This window comes from Artibeus jamaicensis, unplaced genomic scaffold (genome assembly GCF_021234435.1).
Source record: "Artibeus jamaicensis isolate MK-2021 breed Jamaican fruit bat unplaced genomic scaffold, CSHL_Jam_final contig_1028, whole genome shotgun sequence".
Lineage (NCBI taxonomy): Eukaryota > Metazoa > Chordata > Mammalia > Chiroptera > Phyllostomidae > Artibeus > Artibeus jamaicensis.
This window is the reverse complement of record NW_026521201.1, coordinates 756,454-771,299: the sequence shown is the minus strand read 5'-3', so window position 1 is coordinate 771,299 and position 14,846 is coordinate 756,454. Positions and strand designations below refer to the sequence as shown.

At 41.9% G+C, this 14,846-nt stretch overlaps 1 protein-coding gene across 2 annotated transcripts in view; it reads right to left on the bottom strand.

Annotated features, from left to right (window-relative positions):
• PLEKHG7 (pleckstrin homology and RhoGEF domain containing G7) overlaps nt 1-13,765 on the bottom strand; it is a 55,041-nt gene extending 41,276 nt beyond the window's left edge. The window contains exons 1-2 of one of the 2 annotated variants that reach the window (XM_037125867.2): nt 13,235-13,765; nt 12,678-12,700 (exon numbers count right to left, since the gene is read on the bottom strand). In XM_037125867.2, coding sequence (XP_036981762.2) covers nt 12,678-12,700; nt 13,235-13,765 — 554 coding nt within the window. Of the gene's footprint in view, nt 1-4,018; nt 4,214-12,677; nt 12,701-13,234 lie in introns of those variants that run through there. The other variant, XM_037125868.2, reaches the window with a different exon arrangement.
• Between the last annotated feature and the right edge of the window lie 1,081 nt (nt 13,766-14,846).

The window sequence follows — 14,846 nt, the reverse complement described above, 5'->3', positions numbered from 1 at the left end:
CTCAGACCTTTCAGTGGCTCTTCCCTCTGCACCAGATGAATGCCTTTTTAAAGCATATACACAAGCCTCTGTGATCTGGCCCCTGATATTCCTTACTTTGTCATTTATTCTCTGGAACTAGGGAACAGATTACAACACCAACACAAAAGGTTTCACATTTCAATGCCTTAGCTGGGAATGTCTGGCCCTCACTTTGACTTCTCTGAAACTTTCTAACCCCTAATTGTCCCATAAGATTTAGAGCCATGGATTATCTGAATAACTTAAAAGGAAAATACTTATAAAATTGCTTGGCTTTATTCAATTAGCTGTATTTCTTGGGGTTTTAAAGTCTGTTTCGACTGCCCTTTCTTGCTCATCTCTCTTGTCCTCTCTTTTTGTAATTAGAAAACTTTAGATTAATTTTGCAGACGTCTCTTGCTGCCAGACCACTGTGCATGCTCTCCATTTTTCTTACTATCAAAACCCTGCTTTCCTTGGAATGAGTGGCATGTACTGAGATAACACAGTGATTTGCCCTGACCACGTTGAAGCTAGCAGAGGCCTGGTGACCCAAATATGGCCAATGAGATTTAAACAAAAATTGCAGGGTGTGGATTCTGGGAAACTTTTTCAAAGTGGAAAGCGTTCCTTAACTTTTCCTTTTACCTTTTGTGCTTTGCCCTCATGATTGCCTTGACTATGGCTTGATGCCTAAAACTATGCCAGGAATCTTGCAAAGATAACAGTGGAGCAGGAAAACAGAAGGAGCCTGGGAGGTTACCAACACGGTAACCTCCCGTTACCGTGTAACCAACACGGCAGAGGTCCCATCTGCCGTGGCCTAGGCTTTGATTAAGTACAAGAGAAATGCCTTTTTTTTGCTTAGGTTGTTCTGGCTGGGTTGTTACATGCAGACAAATGTTACCCTAACCAACACAAATCAGCCCATCCTGGGCTTCCTTCTCCAAAAAATAAGGTCACCTTTTGGCATTCAACACTCCTCTGGGTTTATTTTGCCACCTATTTGTGATGAGGTTTCATAAAAACATTAGAATTACAACTCTAATTCTTAGAACTCTCCCCATTTTGTTACTTGTCAACCTAGTATCCATGGTGGTTAAATTTGGTGGCAGTTGAAAAAGTTACAGTAATTTGAGTGGGAAATATAATTCTAGTTTCATTGTCTTGAATACAGTACTTTGGAACTGATACATTATTCATTACCAGTACACAAATCCAGCCAGGAATTTTCACGTTGCTATTCAAAAGGTATTATATAACATAAAATGCTGAGAACCCACAAGAAAAAAGCTCCTTGGAAAAAAGATTAGAAGCTTTCCTGTAAACCTCATACTTTTCTTGATAAAGACCCTAGAAACATATAATAAGATTTGGTATTTATGGAGATAGACGAGATTGGAAAAGTTACAATAATTCGAATGAGAAATGTAACCTAGCTGAACTTTGGGGGGAAAGTTAGCTCTTTTGAGCTTTAACTCTAGATGTTATACAATCTGGCGAGTACAATGAGTTTTGTAGCTTCCTACCACTCTATAAGCAATCTCTAGGGACCTCAGAGAGAACACAACTACCAGTGGAGCGGGAGGGTCGGCGCCCCCCCACTGCCTCTAGGCTACCTTATGTGTTTCTCTTCCTTGCTTCTGCAGTTCTCCGGAGTGATGGTTAAGAATGAGGAGTCAATGGCCTGGATTTTAAACCTTGGCTGAGTGACCTCAGTGGGGCAAGTTAACAGCTTCTCTGCCCCTGACTTTGCTGTTAGGAAATGTAGACAATAATCATACCTACTTATTGTGTGAGGATGGACAAATGCAATCAACGTAATGTAGATCAGTGTCTGGAACTTAGTAGTCTGTTAATAAATGCTATTATGTTGATTACTGAATATATTATGATATAATACTCTATTTACATGTCTGTTTACTCCACAAGACTGCCAGCTCCTTCAGAGCAAGGAACACATCTTGTTATCATTTTTGTTGGTGGCTGCTCATTTAGTAGTCAATCCATTGTTTTAGATAAACCTCAGTGGATGAAATTGTCCTCTACTATTGTCCTCCCTCATGCAAAGTTTCTTACTTTATTAGGTGGTGCTCCAGAATCATGTCTTATCTCCCCTCTTTCCCTAAATTTCTAGCTACTGCTCTAACTCCCTGTGTTTAGTAAGAGCTCAGTGAACACTTGTTGTGTCGATCAGGGCTCCCCATGGCTGCAGGCCAGTCCCTGACCTGGCCTGTTAGGAACAAGGCTGTACAGCAGGAGCTGAGCTCGAATGCAGTGTGCTTGAATCCTCCCCAAATCATCCCACTCCCACTCCAGTCAGTGGAAAAATTTCTTCCATTAAACTTGTCCCTGGTGCCAAAAAGGTTGGGCGACCACTGGTGCAGCTAAAATCATAACCAGATTGTCGTTGCCCGGGGTCATCGCTGCCATTTTGTCACACAGACTCCTGCGGAACGTGCACTCCAGGAACAGCCAGCCACTCGCTATTCTTTAAATTTGCCCTGCACTTCATGCCTCCACCCCTTGGCTCAGGCAGTTCCCATCTGCCTGCCTACTTTCTCCAGTTGCCCGGCAAACTCACAGTCATCTCTAAATCCCAGCTTGGACTCCCTTTCTCCAGGAGTGTTTTCCTGATCTGCTCAGGGAGAGACAACTCTCTTTTCCTCCCTCCCCTCCCCCCACTTTGTGTTTTTGTAATGATTTTATTGAAGGCCCATGCTGTGCCTTAAATAGCATATAACCTAAGCATTAACAAAGAAATTGACATAGAGCAGGTATTTAAATAAGCTTGTTGAATACATAGGTATATTGGCCTATGGAATGATATATACACATTTCTGAAATGGATTTGCTTTTCCATTTTGGAACATGAGTAAATAATCATACACATATACAAGAGTAAAATGCAATTTAAGTCTTCCATTAAAAGTGGTTAAATTACTCCTATCCACTTCTCCCTGGACTAGGCTAACATCTGAGCACAGAGGCCAGGTTTTGGAGTTCAATTTGTACATATGGAGCAGAGCTAAGACAACCAACTTACACTGGGCTTGGGCTGTGGCCGTGGTTTGTTGCTTTGGTGTTAAAAACCCAGGATGCTCATTCTAAAAAGGTGGGCATGTCTCCGGAAGGGAAAAGCAGAATCTCTGTGGACATGACATTTTTATGTTTATCACAAGAGGGCATGGGTTAGTAAAACTATTGAAATTACCATCGTAACCATGTGGAGACCTAGGGCAACAATAAGAAAGAATACCTGCACATAGTAACACGAAGAGGCACGAATTGCTGCAGAAAGCCTGTCCCTGTATTACCTGGGCCTGGCGGTGGGCTAGATTTCTGGGACCTCAGGAAAAGGACCCTACGTCTCTGTCAGCGGGGTTGCTCAGATTGATGTATTAATAATATTACTGTAAATAATTGTAGTGAATTCAGAATGACTTTGAATTTAGGTTTCCAGAAGGGAGAGGTGTTGGTGATTCCAAATTGGTACTTTATTTTTGCCATTTCAAATATTAAGCTTGCTTCTTATAAAAAATGACATGCATGCAGTACCATCATGTCCAATTCTAGACTGAATATCCACTGGAAGCAATCATTGCAATGAATTCAGAATTTTTATCTGTCTCTCTCAAGCAAAGTGGTGTGTTGCATGGGGCAGGTGGGAAAGGAATTCTTTGAGAACCTAATTTTCTCAGAGGGATATTAAGCTAGGAAATGAACTAATAATAAATGCAAAGTATCTGGGGTGGGGCTGGCAACCCACTGTGGCTGTGTAGGTGCCGGACAGCTTCACGCTGGCCTTGGTTTGGGAAAGCACAACTAAACCAACATCCTTGAGAAATGCTTTTTTTTTTCTTTTTGGCTTGATGCTGTTTGGCTACTCTGATTCTTTGCTTTAGTAGAAAACTCTAGACCCAGGAGCCTGACCCAGACTTCACACCCTATGAGCTTGCCAGCCACCTCCCCCAACCCCTGCATTCAGACACCCCAACATGGCCACACTTTCACTGACCCTGAGTTGCGAGTCCCCAGGCTGGTCAGATCCGAAGGGACTAATCCCATGGTTGTTGGAATAATCTTGTCTCCCTTCTGGTACGTCTCCTTATTCTGTCCTTTGCAGAAGATCTGAAGGTCCATGGTGTGGGCCGGGATGGCAGAAAGTCAGAGAATTCAGAGAATTCTCTCCCACTGCTGAGCGGGCCGCACACCCGTGAGTCAACACTCAACAATGAGCCTGCTCTTGCGTGCTGGTGCCAGGAAAGTTTCTGGCTGGAGGAAATGTGTCCCCAGTGGACCTCCAATGCATACACTCTGAACAGATTGGTCTTGGTGAATATTATTCTAATTTAAAATCAACTAGTATTACTGAGCACCCTGGTAAGTGGCTGACATGCATTATAATCATGTTCACAGGCACCCTATGAAATGGAAATCACTGCCCTTACCATAGAGGGGAGGAAACTGAGGCTTAAAGGGAGTTAAGAAACCCACCTAAGGTCATGTTGTTAATAAAAGAGCCAGAATTCAAAATTCATATGCACAAATCTAACTCCTAAAAGACTTGTAACTGGAAAAAGAGGAAAGGATACACACTATGATGTAATATTCTATCTACATGTCTGTTTACTCCACCAGACTGCCAGCTCCTTCAGTGCAAGGAACACATCTTGCTATGCTGGTGGCTGCTCATTTAGTACTCAATCCACTGTTTTAGATAAATACCAATAAATAAAATGCTCCTCTACTGTTGTCCTCCCTCATGGAAAGTGTCTTACTTCCTAAGGTCACTACGCAGAATCATGTCTTTTCTCCCCTCTTTCCCTAAACTTCTAGCTTCTGGTCTAATTATTGTATTGTGTAAGAGCTCAGTGAACATTTGTTGTGTAAATGGAACCATCTCAAATTTGCATCACCCGGAGTCATCGCTGCCATTTCGTCACACAGACTCCTGCGGAATGTGCACTCCAGGAACAGCCAGCCACTCTCTATTCTTTAAATTTAGCCTGCACTTCATGCCTCCACCCCTTGGCTCAGGCAGTTCCCATCTGCCTGCCTACTTTCTCCAGTTGCCCGGCAAACTCACAATCCTCTCTAAATCCCAGCTTGGACTCCCTTTCTCCAGGAGTGTTTTCCTGATCTGCTCAGGGAGAGACAACTCTCTTTTCCTCCCTCCCCTCCCCCCACTTTGTGTTTTTGTAATGATTTTATTGAAGGCCCATGCTGTGCCTTAAATAGCATATAACCTAAGCATTAACAAAGAAATTGACATAGAGCAGGTATTTAAATAAGCTTGTTGAATACATAGGTATATTGACCTATGGAATGATATAAACACATTTCTGAAATGGATTTGCTTTTCCATTTTGGAATATGAATAAAAAATCATATGCACAAAGTGTTTTTAAAAATTGATATAATTATGGCCCTGACGGGGTGGCTCTGTTGGTTGGAGCATCAGCCCACGTGCCAGAAAGGTTGTGGTTTAGGTTCCCAGTCAGGGCACACACCTGGGTTGTGGGTTTGAGGCCCAGTCAGGGTCCATCCAGGAGGCTACTAATCAGAGTTTCTGGCTCACATCAGTGTGTGTGTGTCTCTCTCTGCCCCCATTTCTCTCTCTCTAAAATCATACATATTTTTAGATGATGATTTTAAAAAATTGACATAATGATGGTTACTATGGCAAATGAAGGGATAGAGTGCGTTAAATAGAGGTCACCCAAGATATGTGTCCACATCCTAACTCTTGAAAGTTGTTAATGTGACCTTATTGTAAAAAGGGTCTTTGTAGACGTAACTAAAGATCCGGAGAGGAGATTTTCCTGGATTACCTGGTTGAGCCCTAAATCCAATGACATGTGCATCTCTCAGACACCTAGAGAGAAGACGCAGAGAAAATAGAAAGCCATGTGAAGACAGAGGCGGAGATAACACCTGGGTGACGAGGCAAGGACAGGTCCGCCCCCAGAACCTGCAGAGGGAGCGTGGCTCTGCCAACACCTTGATTTTAGGCTTTCGGCTTCTAGAACAGTAAGAGCATAAATTTCTGTTGTTTTAAGCCACCCAGTTGGTGGTAATTTATTATAACAGCGGCAGGAAGAAATACAGGAGGCAACACAGCAGAGTGGCAAGGGCATTGGATTTGTGATACTTGAATCTCAACTCTGAACTTCATGCGTGACCTAGCATGCGTGACCTTCATGCGTTGCTTCACTGGGCCTCAGTATCCTCCTGTGGAGGACAACTGTGAGGGGGACCCTTTTCGTTCCTTACGATCTATGGCTCAAGGGTGTAGGAGCACTGCTCTTATTTTCCCACCCATAGCCAGAGGGTGGGGGCAATAATTATGTGGTGACCTTTATCTTGACAGAAATATTTGAAAAGAAATAATTAAAGTGTCTCCTTTAAGAATAAGACTAATGTCTTTTCTGCATTTTAAAAAGATTTCTTCCAGTAGGCTTAAGCCAAGGACTGCTGGCCTTTAATTCCCAGGTGCAAATTTTAAGGCAAAATAATAAAAAATGCTAGAGAATATGGGGGCTAGCAAATGCCCTATGGTTATACGTGTATCTTAATGGAATAAAAACCTTCATGAATGTACTACTATTTGGATAAGGCACAGCTTTATTGCTATGAATGTTGCCCACTATTTTCTTTCTTTATCCCCCCCCCCCAATCAGGAAGGTTATCAGGCCTCCTTCTCCAAACACTGTGCTGCCTGTCTGTTAGTGAAATTCATGGTAAATGTACCTTTTTCAGCAGGTGTCACTCCAGCAATTGTGTGATAAGAAGAGGTAGGTGTTCTATTTTAAGAATCATAGTGTTTTCCCATGTGTAAGAAATATAGTGCAATTTGAAATGCTTGCTTTTAACTATGGGTTGATTACATAAGAAGAATACATTAAGAATCTGTAACAATCTTTTAAAAAAACTTTTTAAAATAAATAATGGAGAAGTGACAACTAGGCTGCCAGTTATGGAGCTGTAGCTCTCATGGATGAATCTGGGGTATATTTTTCCATTTTGAGATTCAGAAGATTGTCGAAAACTTTCCTTTGCATCTTTGACAATAGTTTCCAGTTCAACTTTCTAACAAAGATTACATTTTCTGGAAATCCAACCAGGAAGGCAGAAAAGATGGGGCATCTCTAGCTCACTGCCCAGGGCCAGGCACAGAGTGGCTACTTCATGGATATGGGGTGGACAAGTGCTGGGGACATTCCCCAGCATACTGTGTTTTGGTTATCATATCATATCATATCATATCATATCATATCATATATCATCAAAAAGCCTTATTAGATGGGTATGTATTAAGTGACAAGACATACCAGTTTGCACAGACAACAGAAATACTTTTTGGAGTCTCATCAGTGTAGAAAACATCCCATGTTGTGACTTCTTGGGATCCACAAGTAATATTTATCAAACACACATGTTCAGAGCAGGGTAGTTGCTAGAACTTGTCTAGAACTCTCAATGTCTTTCTAGGCCAACATCTTTTCTGGACAAGAATTAAAATACTGCCCAGAGGGATCAAATACTTGTACAAATACCCAACAAACCCAAGGTATATTCAAGAGAGAAACACAAAACAGATTAGGGAGGTGGGGGAGGTTGAAAGAAGCCGAATGGAGACAAATAAGTAGCTGGAGGAGAAAGCATACAAAACCAAAGTGGAACATACCAGGTTTATCCTAATCTAACAAATTAATTGACTTTCTATTTTTCTTCCTTAAACATTTATTGAGTATGTATTCAGTGCCAGGCAGTATTACAGGTACTAGGGTTACAACGATGGACAAAACTGACACAAGCCCTGATTTCCTGGAGCTTTACATCTAGAGGAGCTGGCGCCAGCGGCAGAGCCACGCAGGTCCCCGACCTGGGAGGACACTGGCGGGCCACACCCTGCTCTCCAGCTGTGCCCAGGTCAGGAAGGTTCCCCGACTCCCTCAGGCTGCAGTCTTCCCTTCTGCAGCCTGGTTAACAGTCTTCCATCTATGTGATCACAGGGGGAGGGGGGAGGGTGTAACTGTGTGAGGTAATTATATTAACTAAAGTTATTGTAGTGACCATTTTGTTTGCGTACCTTGAACTCACACGATGTTGTATGTCAGTTATATCTCAATAAAAGGGTATGTGGGAGGGAGAAAGTAATACAGGAAAACATGATCTTACAGAGTGCAGAAACTAAATGAACAAACAACTATACAAACAAAATAATGGCATGCCGTCTACTAGTCTCTAGTTAACAACACCCTTCTAACGGACTCTCAAGTTCCACGAGAGCTGGGCAGAGTCTTCTCTCTGTCTCTCTATTTCCCACAGTTTACAGACAGTGCTAGGTAGCAGTTTTTAAATAAAAGTCTGCAGAAGATATAATATTATATGGAATCTAATTTTCAGGCACATTGAATTAGTTTCCTGTGAACAATGTGCATTCAGAATATTTTAGAAAGAATAAATCCATGACTTGAGTGGAGGAAGTGCTTATGAGTAAGTGAATGGATAAATAAATGAATGGTTTCTTAAAAGATAACACCACCTCATATTTTAGTGATGACATTTAATCATATCAAACGCTGTGTTAGATGGGTACTGTTTGTATCACCACTTCCTGGATGATGACTTGGAGGTTTCAGATTGTTAGAGAACTTGCCCGAGGTCACACTGCAGGAGAAAAGTAGAGGTAGGATTCAAACCCAGAGTTTGATTCCAATAGGTCTTAATAGCACCTATGCTGCCCACTAAGGCTAGCTCCAGCTGGCCTTGGGTGATATTTTACTGGCATCAATGTTTTTGTCTGGTTTCTTCCTGGCAATAGACTTTCCAATACCTTGCCATTTAGTTTTCATGCTGTTGCCTCAGTTGCTAATTTGGATATATTTAGCATTTTTTAAAATTTTATTTTGAACACTGGAAGGGTCTTCTTTATTCTCACAGGTGTGGTACATAGGTTTCCCTGTTCCGTTTCAGGACTGACCAGAAAATTATTAGGTGTGACAGAGAGCCTTCTGTGAATAGAGATTTTAAGGGGTGCCAGCAAAGTTTTCCTAACCCCCAAACCTCCTTCATTTGCTTCATGATGTTTAAAATCCCACCAATGCAGCTTCATTGTTTGGCTTCGAGTCTTGTTCTCTCAAAATGCAATACATCTGGGAGAGAGACAAGTAGTACTCTAAACCAAGAAGCCTACCAGCTGGCCTATCTTCCTTTTTCCTTCTATCCATCCCCTCAATGAGTGTTTGTGGAGATAGATGTTTAGTCAAGTACTGAATGTTAGAGCTTTAAGGATAAGTAAGTGGCCCCTGGCCTTATGAAGGTCTTAAAGCAGATGAATATAGAAGGAATACAATAGTGTTTTAATGCTATGATGAGGCATTTACAAGGTGTAGGGAAGCCCAAAAGGGAGGAATACATGCTCTCCTTGGAAAGGTAAAGATAGATATATTTTAAGCTTAAAGTCCTTCACATTTTAGAAAGAATGAATTGTAAAGATTCTTTTGCAGGAGGTATACTTTGGTAATGGGAGAAGAAGGTTCAGAAAGAAAGTGAGTTCTCTGACATATTATGGAGAAAGAGGGGGAATGACAGAGCGAAAAAAGTTCACAAAGAAAAATTGTAATCAAAGTCGTAATACTGAGCTGATTTCAGAACCAGGAGTAGGTTGGGTCCTTCTCATTTATATGAGTCTACCCAATTATTAGGCTGTGTGTTAAAACACTATGGCAAAAAAAAATCAGAATTTCTGGAAAAGTTTTATATCTGAAATTCTGCAAGGCAAAAAGTTTGTTGTGGCTGACTGACAGCCACAGAAGCAAGCATTTCTTAAAATACTAGAAAGTTTAAAATACTAAACTTTTTGTATTGGACAAGATAGTAAATGTTGTAGGCTTTCTGGGCTATACAGTCTCTTCCATTGCATGGCTAGAAAGACAGCCATAGACAGCATTTAAATGAATGGTTGTGGCTGTATTTCAATGAAACTTGACCTGTAAAAAGAGTTAGTGGGGCTGAATTTGGGCCATAGGCCATCATTTGCTAGCCCCTGGTTTCTACCATTTAATAGGCATGTTAAAGTCCTAAGTAAATAAGTTTACATAGGTTTTCTGAGGTGAGGTCCCTGGCTCCTGGGCAGACAGCAGGGCCTCAGGCGGAGCTCCAGTTCCTGAGTTGGCCTGACTAGGCCTGGGGATCGATCTGAAGGGAGGGGCCCTTGGAACAAATGGCAACTGTGGGAAAGACTGCGAAGACCTGACAAAGATGAGGGGGAGGGAGGGAGCAAAAGACAGACAGGGGATCTTTGTGCTACAGATGGCTAGATTTTACCAAAGATTCATGCTTAAGGTGAACTTTTTGATTTAAAAAAGTATAGATTAAGTGGTCTATGGCTGATATGAAAAAAATTCTTCTTCATTAGTAGTAATAGATGAATATTTAACATATTATTAATTCATATATTATAGTTACTTAGTCTTCTATTTATTCATTCAACAAATCTTGCCTTCTGCATGCCAAGTATTATATTAAATCCTAGAGAAACCATATTTAGTAATTCAGGGTCATCATTAGATACCAAGATGTCCAAATCACCTCCCTTCTAATTTCTCGTTGTGATTTTCTGTAACCCTTCCACTTTATAGTAGGTGGTTATGTCATATGAAACTTCATAGAGATTTTTAAGGCCTCAAGTCCTTTGCCCAAGCTGTTCCTTTGAATTTATAAAGACTATTTGTGTTATTGACTCACAAAGATTGTGCATGTCAGTGAAAACTATCTTCATGGCATCTTGCAAATGGCTTAATGTGTCCCATCACTTAGCCTTCATGTCTGCTAACTCCAACTTATAATCAAAGCTGGACACAGACTTCACCTGCTCTGGGAAGGATCCTTTGATTAAAGACTTGTAGATAGGTATCTCTCTCTCTCTCTCCATCCTGATGCCTTCTCTAATCAAGTATCTACTCAAAATCTCTACTCACATGTTCCATAGGTCTTCTAACTTAGCATGTCCAGACTTCAAGTCAAGACCTATACCTATGGTCTACAATTCACAAAACCTAGATGATTGTAGCTCTTAAATAGCTCAGTGTAACTTCTTTCTAACTCCACTGCCTTCCTCAGAGCCTAACCTACCAACTTCTCATACCTGAATATTCTAATTGTTCTGCTGGAGTCCACTCTCATCTAAATTTCATGCGTGCCCTGTATCCATCTGATCACATCAATCCATTCCTTGGTTTCACACTGCTTTTTGGGTAAGGAACACATCCCTAAATATCTTGCATGATCGACTCTAATCAACATCATCAACTTTCTCTCAAGCTACTCTCTTTTTCTTTCTTCAACACATCTGAAGTAGGTGTCATTTTAGAATTTTATTTTTGTTTGCATCTGTGAAAGATTTGCATGAATGGCCCCATTCTTCACTGACCCTTGTACCCATACTATTTGCCATGTGGCATTTCAGTGGTCCCCCACTGTTGCTGACACATAATTTCTTGTCCCTGAGTTCAGCCATGTGACTTGCTTTGGCTGATAGAATTAGGCAGGATACAGAGCCCAGGCTCCAAGAGGCCTGGAACATTTCTGTCTGCCCTCTTGAACCTCTTCCTTCACTATAAGAAAAAGAAACATGTCTAGGGAAGATCTTTGGTCCCATGAAAGGGATGAGGGGCATGTGGAGTGGAACTACCCAGCTAAATACAGCCCAGATCACCTGACTCTTGGAAGGCACATGGATTTATAAGAAGCAATAAGTGGTTATTGTTTTAAGCCACTGAGATTTGAGATGGTTTGTTAGGCAGCAATAGCTAACTGATACACTAACACAAAAATGTACATTTTCCTGTGTAGAATAACATCCTCTACCTTTGTTCACATATTTCAGTCAATCAGGGTTAAAATAAACAATGACTGTGGAAATGGACCCATCTTTCCTATTTTGGACACAAATTCTTGCCTGGGGACTGAGGGCCAGTAATAAAACAATGGCTAATTCCTTGAGTATTCCTCCATGATTTTCCAAATGAAATGAGGGCTTTCCCACCAATCTCACCGATTGAGGGCAGGGTGAAACTGGGCACAGATCATTTCCTTGCAGCCAGAGAAGCTCTTCCTCCCTGGGAGGGAAAGCCATTCCACTGTCACAACCTGAGGACCAGGCTGCGAGTTCAGGGTGGGTTTCCAAGGTGATGCAATCCACCTGTGTTCTGGATAAGGGCACAGTCTGTCATACCTGGCATTTTAAAGATTGTCCTAGATTTAAACAGCACATCTTGTTGCTTTTTACCTTTGTCTTCTAAATTTCTCTTTGAAAAGCTGTTGAATGTTTCTGTCCTTCCCATTTTTTTTTTCTACCTGACAAAATCTATTATTAAATGGATGTTGGTGAAGCCACAGGGCCAATTCGTTGACACTTCCAAATGAAAACCATGACTGCATGTGACTGACTACTCTGCCCCCCAAAGCCACAGCAAAACACTGTGTTTTCAAAGGAGATTCTTGAAACTAAGACTCTTAGTTGTAAATGCGAGGAGTGACCTGGGGGCTGTAAATAAAGTGCCCTGATTAAAAAGCATCAGGTTTGCCTCATCAGAACAGAAAAACAGGTGTAAAAGTAAACAGTCAACAGATTTCACAACATCAGAGAAAGACAAATCCATACACACCTGGACTGATGTAATTCTTCTCCCTGAAATAAATTTAAAAAACATATGTTTTAGTTTTGCTTGCATCCACCCAGAATTCCGAAGCAAACATCTTTAAGGAAAAAACAACTAACTGACTAGCTAAAATGTTCTCAATTTCTCTTCTTTTGGAGGGAGTGGGAGAAGATTCAAAATTGGAATAAATTTGCTCTTTCTGTTTAAACTGGCCATACAATATCATCTTTAAACTGCGTGTACCAGCAAGGGGGCCACCTTTACTACTCAGTGCGCGACAGACCATCTCTTCTGGCCTGACCTTGGTGGCCCTTTCTTAAAGTGCTTTCAGGGATACAGATGATGAAAGTGAGCTAGACCTCCATTCTTCTTTTTCCCCAAACTGCTGCACCCCTTTTACTTAAGAGTCAGTATGTCCAAAAGAATGTGTGTCCCCTCAGTTGTGATTCTTGTGCTGTCCCCCACCACAAAACCCTCCTGGCCTTTGGGGTAACGTGGAAACTCCAAGGCCTGTTTTGCTTAGTGGCCCACCGAATGAGAGGTAGGAAGCTTAGAGCTGTTACCTGAGGCCTGGGGAGCTGTGCAGCAGGGCTGAGCGGTGAGTGGCTTCCTCTCCCTGAAAGAAAGCCCTGGGAAAGACACCTGTCTTGGACAGGCAGAGACAGTGGAAGGGCAGCCTCATCTGTGGGCCCTGTTTGGGGCTCAGATGAGTCAGCGGCATCGAGGATGCTTGTGGGATCCAGAGGCAATGTTAGATGGAGTCTGGCTGATAAGGAGTGCGAAGAAATTTGGGGGCTTCCGGGTAGACTCTTGGAAAGGTAACGTGGAGAGCCTGCAGGCTCCTTCCAGCCTCCCCAGGTGTGTGCTTCCAAGGCCTCTTGCTGAGGCAGGGAGTACTTCATCCCACAGCCACTGCCCCTTAACCTCCTCAAAGTGGGAGAAGTGGAAATCCTCCCTGGGGCTTGCCGATCAAAGTGGAGAAGACTCCTCTGGTTCTCACACTGCTTCTTGGACTGGCTCCTTAGGGGGTGCAGTGGAGAGGCCCTGAGGCTTTGGGGCTGCTCTCCTGGGCAGGGTGACTCTGTCTTCTCCATGCAGCTAAGAGGCTGTGTGGCTGGAATCTTCCGGGGGACACTGTCAGAATTGCTATTCTCTGGACCACACTGGGGTTGTTCAGTTTCTGCATCCAGGTGCCACTCTTCCTCTAGGACATCCTCATCCTTTTCCAGAGGATAATTATAGGCAGGTTGTTGCATCTTTAGTGATAAAGATCAGAGTGTGGAATCTGTCACAAACGAGGGACACAGAGGTGAGAAAAATGGGTCTGAAATTTCACATGAAACTTCTAATTCAGCATAGGAGACAGGAATAGTTCAGTTAACAGCATCCTTTATGTTTGGAAGATAACTAACTTAAGTGAGTCCAGTCTTCTCATCTGAATAGCCTGTGCGTGGCAATTTGTTTGCTGTTTACCTGATAGCTCTTCCAAGTTCAATCAAAAAGGGTTTAAAAATTTTAGTGACCTAAGATTCCTCTTAGAAGCCAGATAGCTCATCATCTTCTGATTACCCTCTTTAATAGAGTCAAATATACATTAAATGTTAATTACTTTATTTACATATTTATGTATGTATACATACTTTGGTGTATTTCAGGGATATAAGGATGTAAGAACAAGGGAAATAAGACTCTTTCCCTCAGACTTTAAATTACAGAATGGACATGGTTGCAAAAATATTAATGTAAAATATTTGGCAGAAGACATTCTAGATATCTATCCCAAAGTTTTGGAAAATCAACTTGTGAGTCTGAAGAGAAAAGTCCAGATGTCCCCCAGCTGCCCTACCATGATCAGGGGCATTTTCGAGGACTCACTAATGCAAACTCACCTCCCGGTTAATCACGCTCCTTCCTTGCTCAAGCAAAGCTGACTCTACCACTCTGCAATCTGATTCATGTTGGCATGGGAATGACTTACTGTTGTTCCATTATTTTGTAGTTTCCCGTATGAAGATAGTAGTTATGTGTGGGAAGCTATCTTCTCTTGCCACGTACAATGGCAAGGTGGTTTCAGTCTGTGCATGGCTCGTTTATGGGTGAACCATTAGTGTTGAGCACACATTCTGAAATCTCCAATAACATATCATATTTTGCTGTATATAATGTGCACTGTTT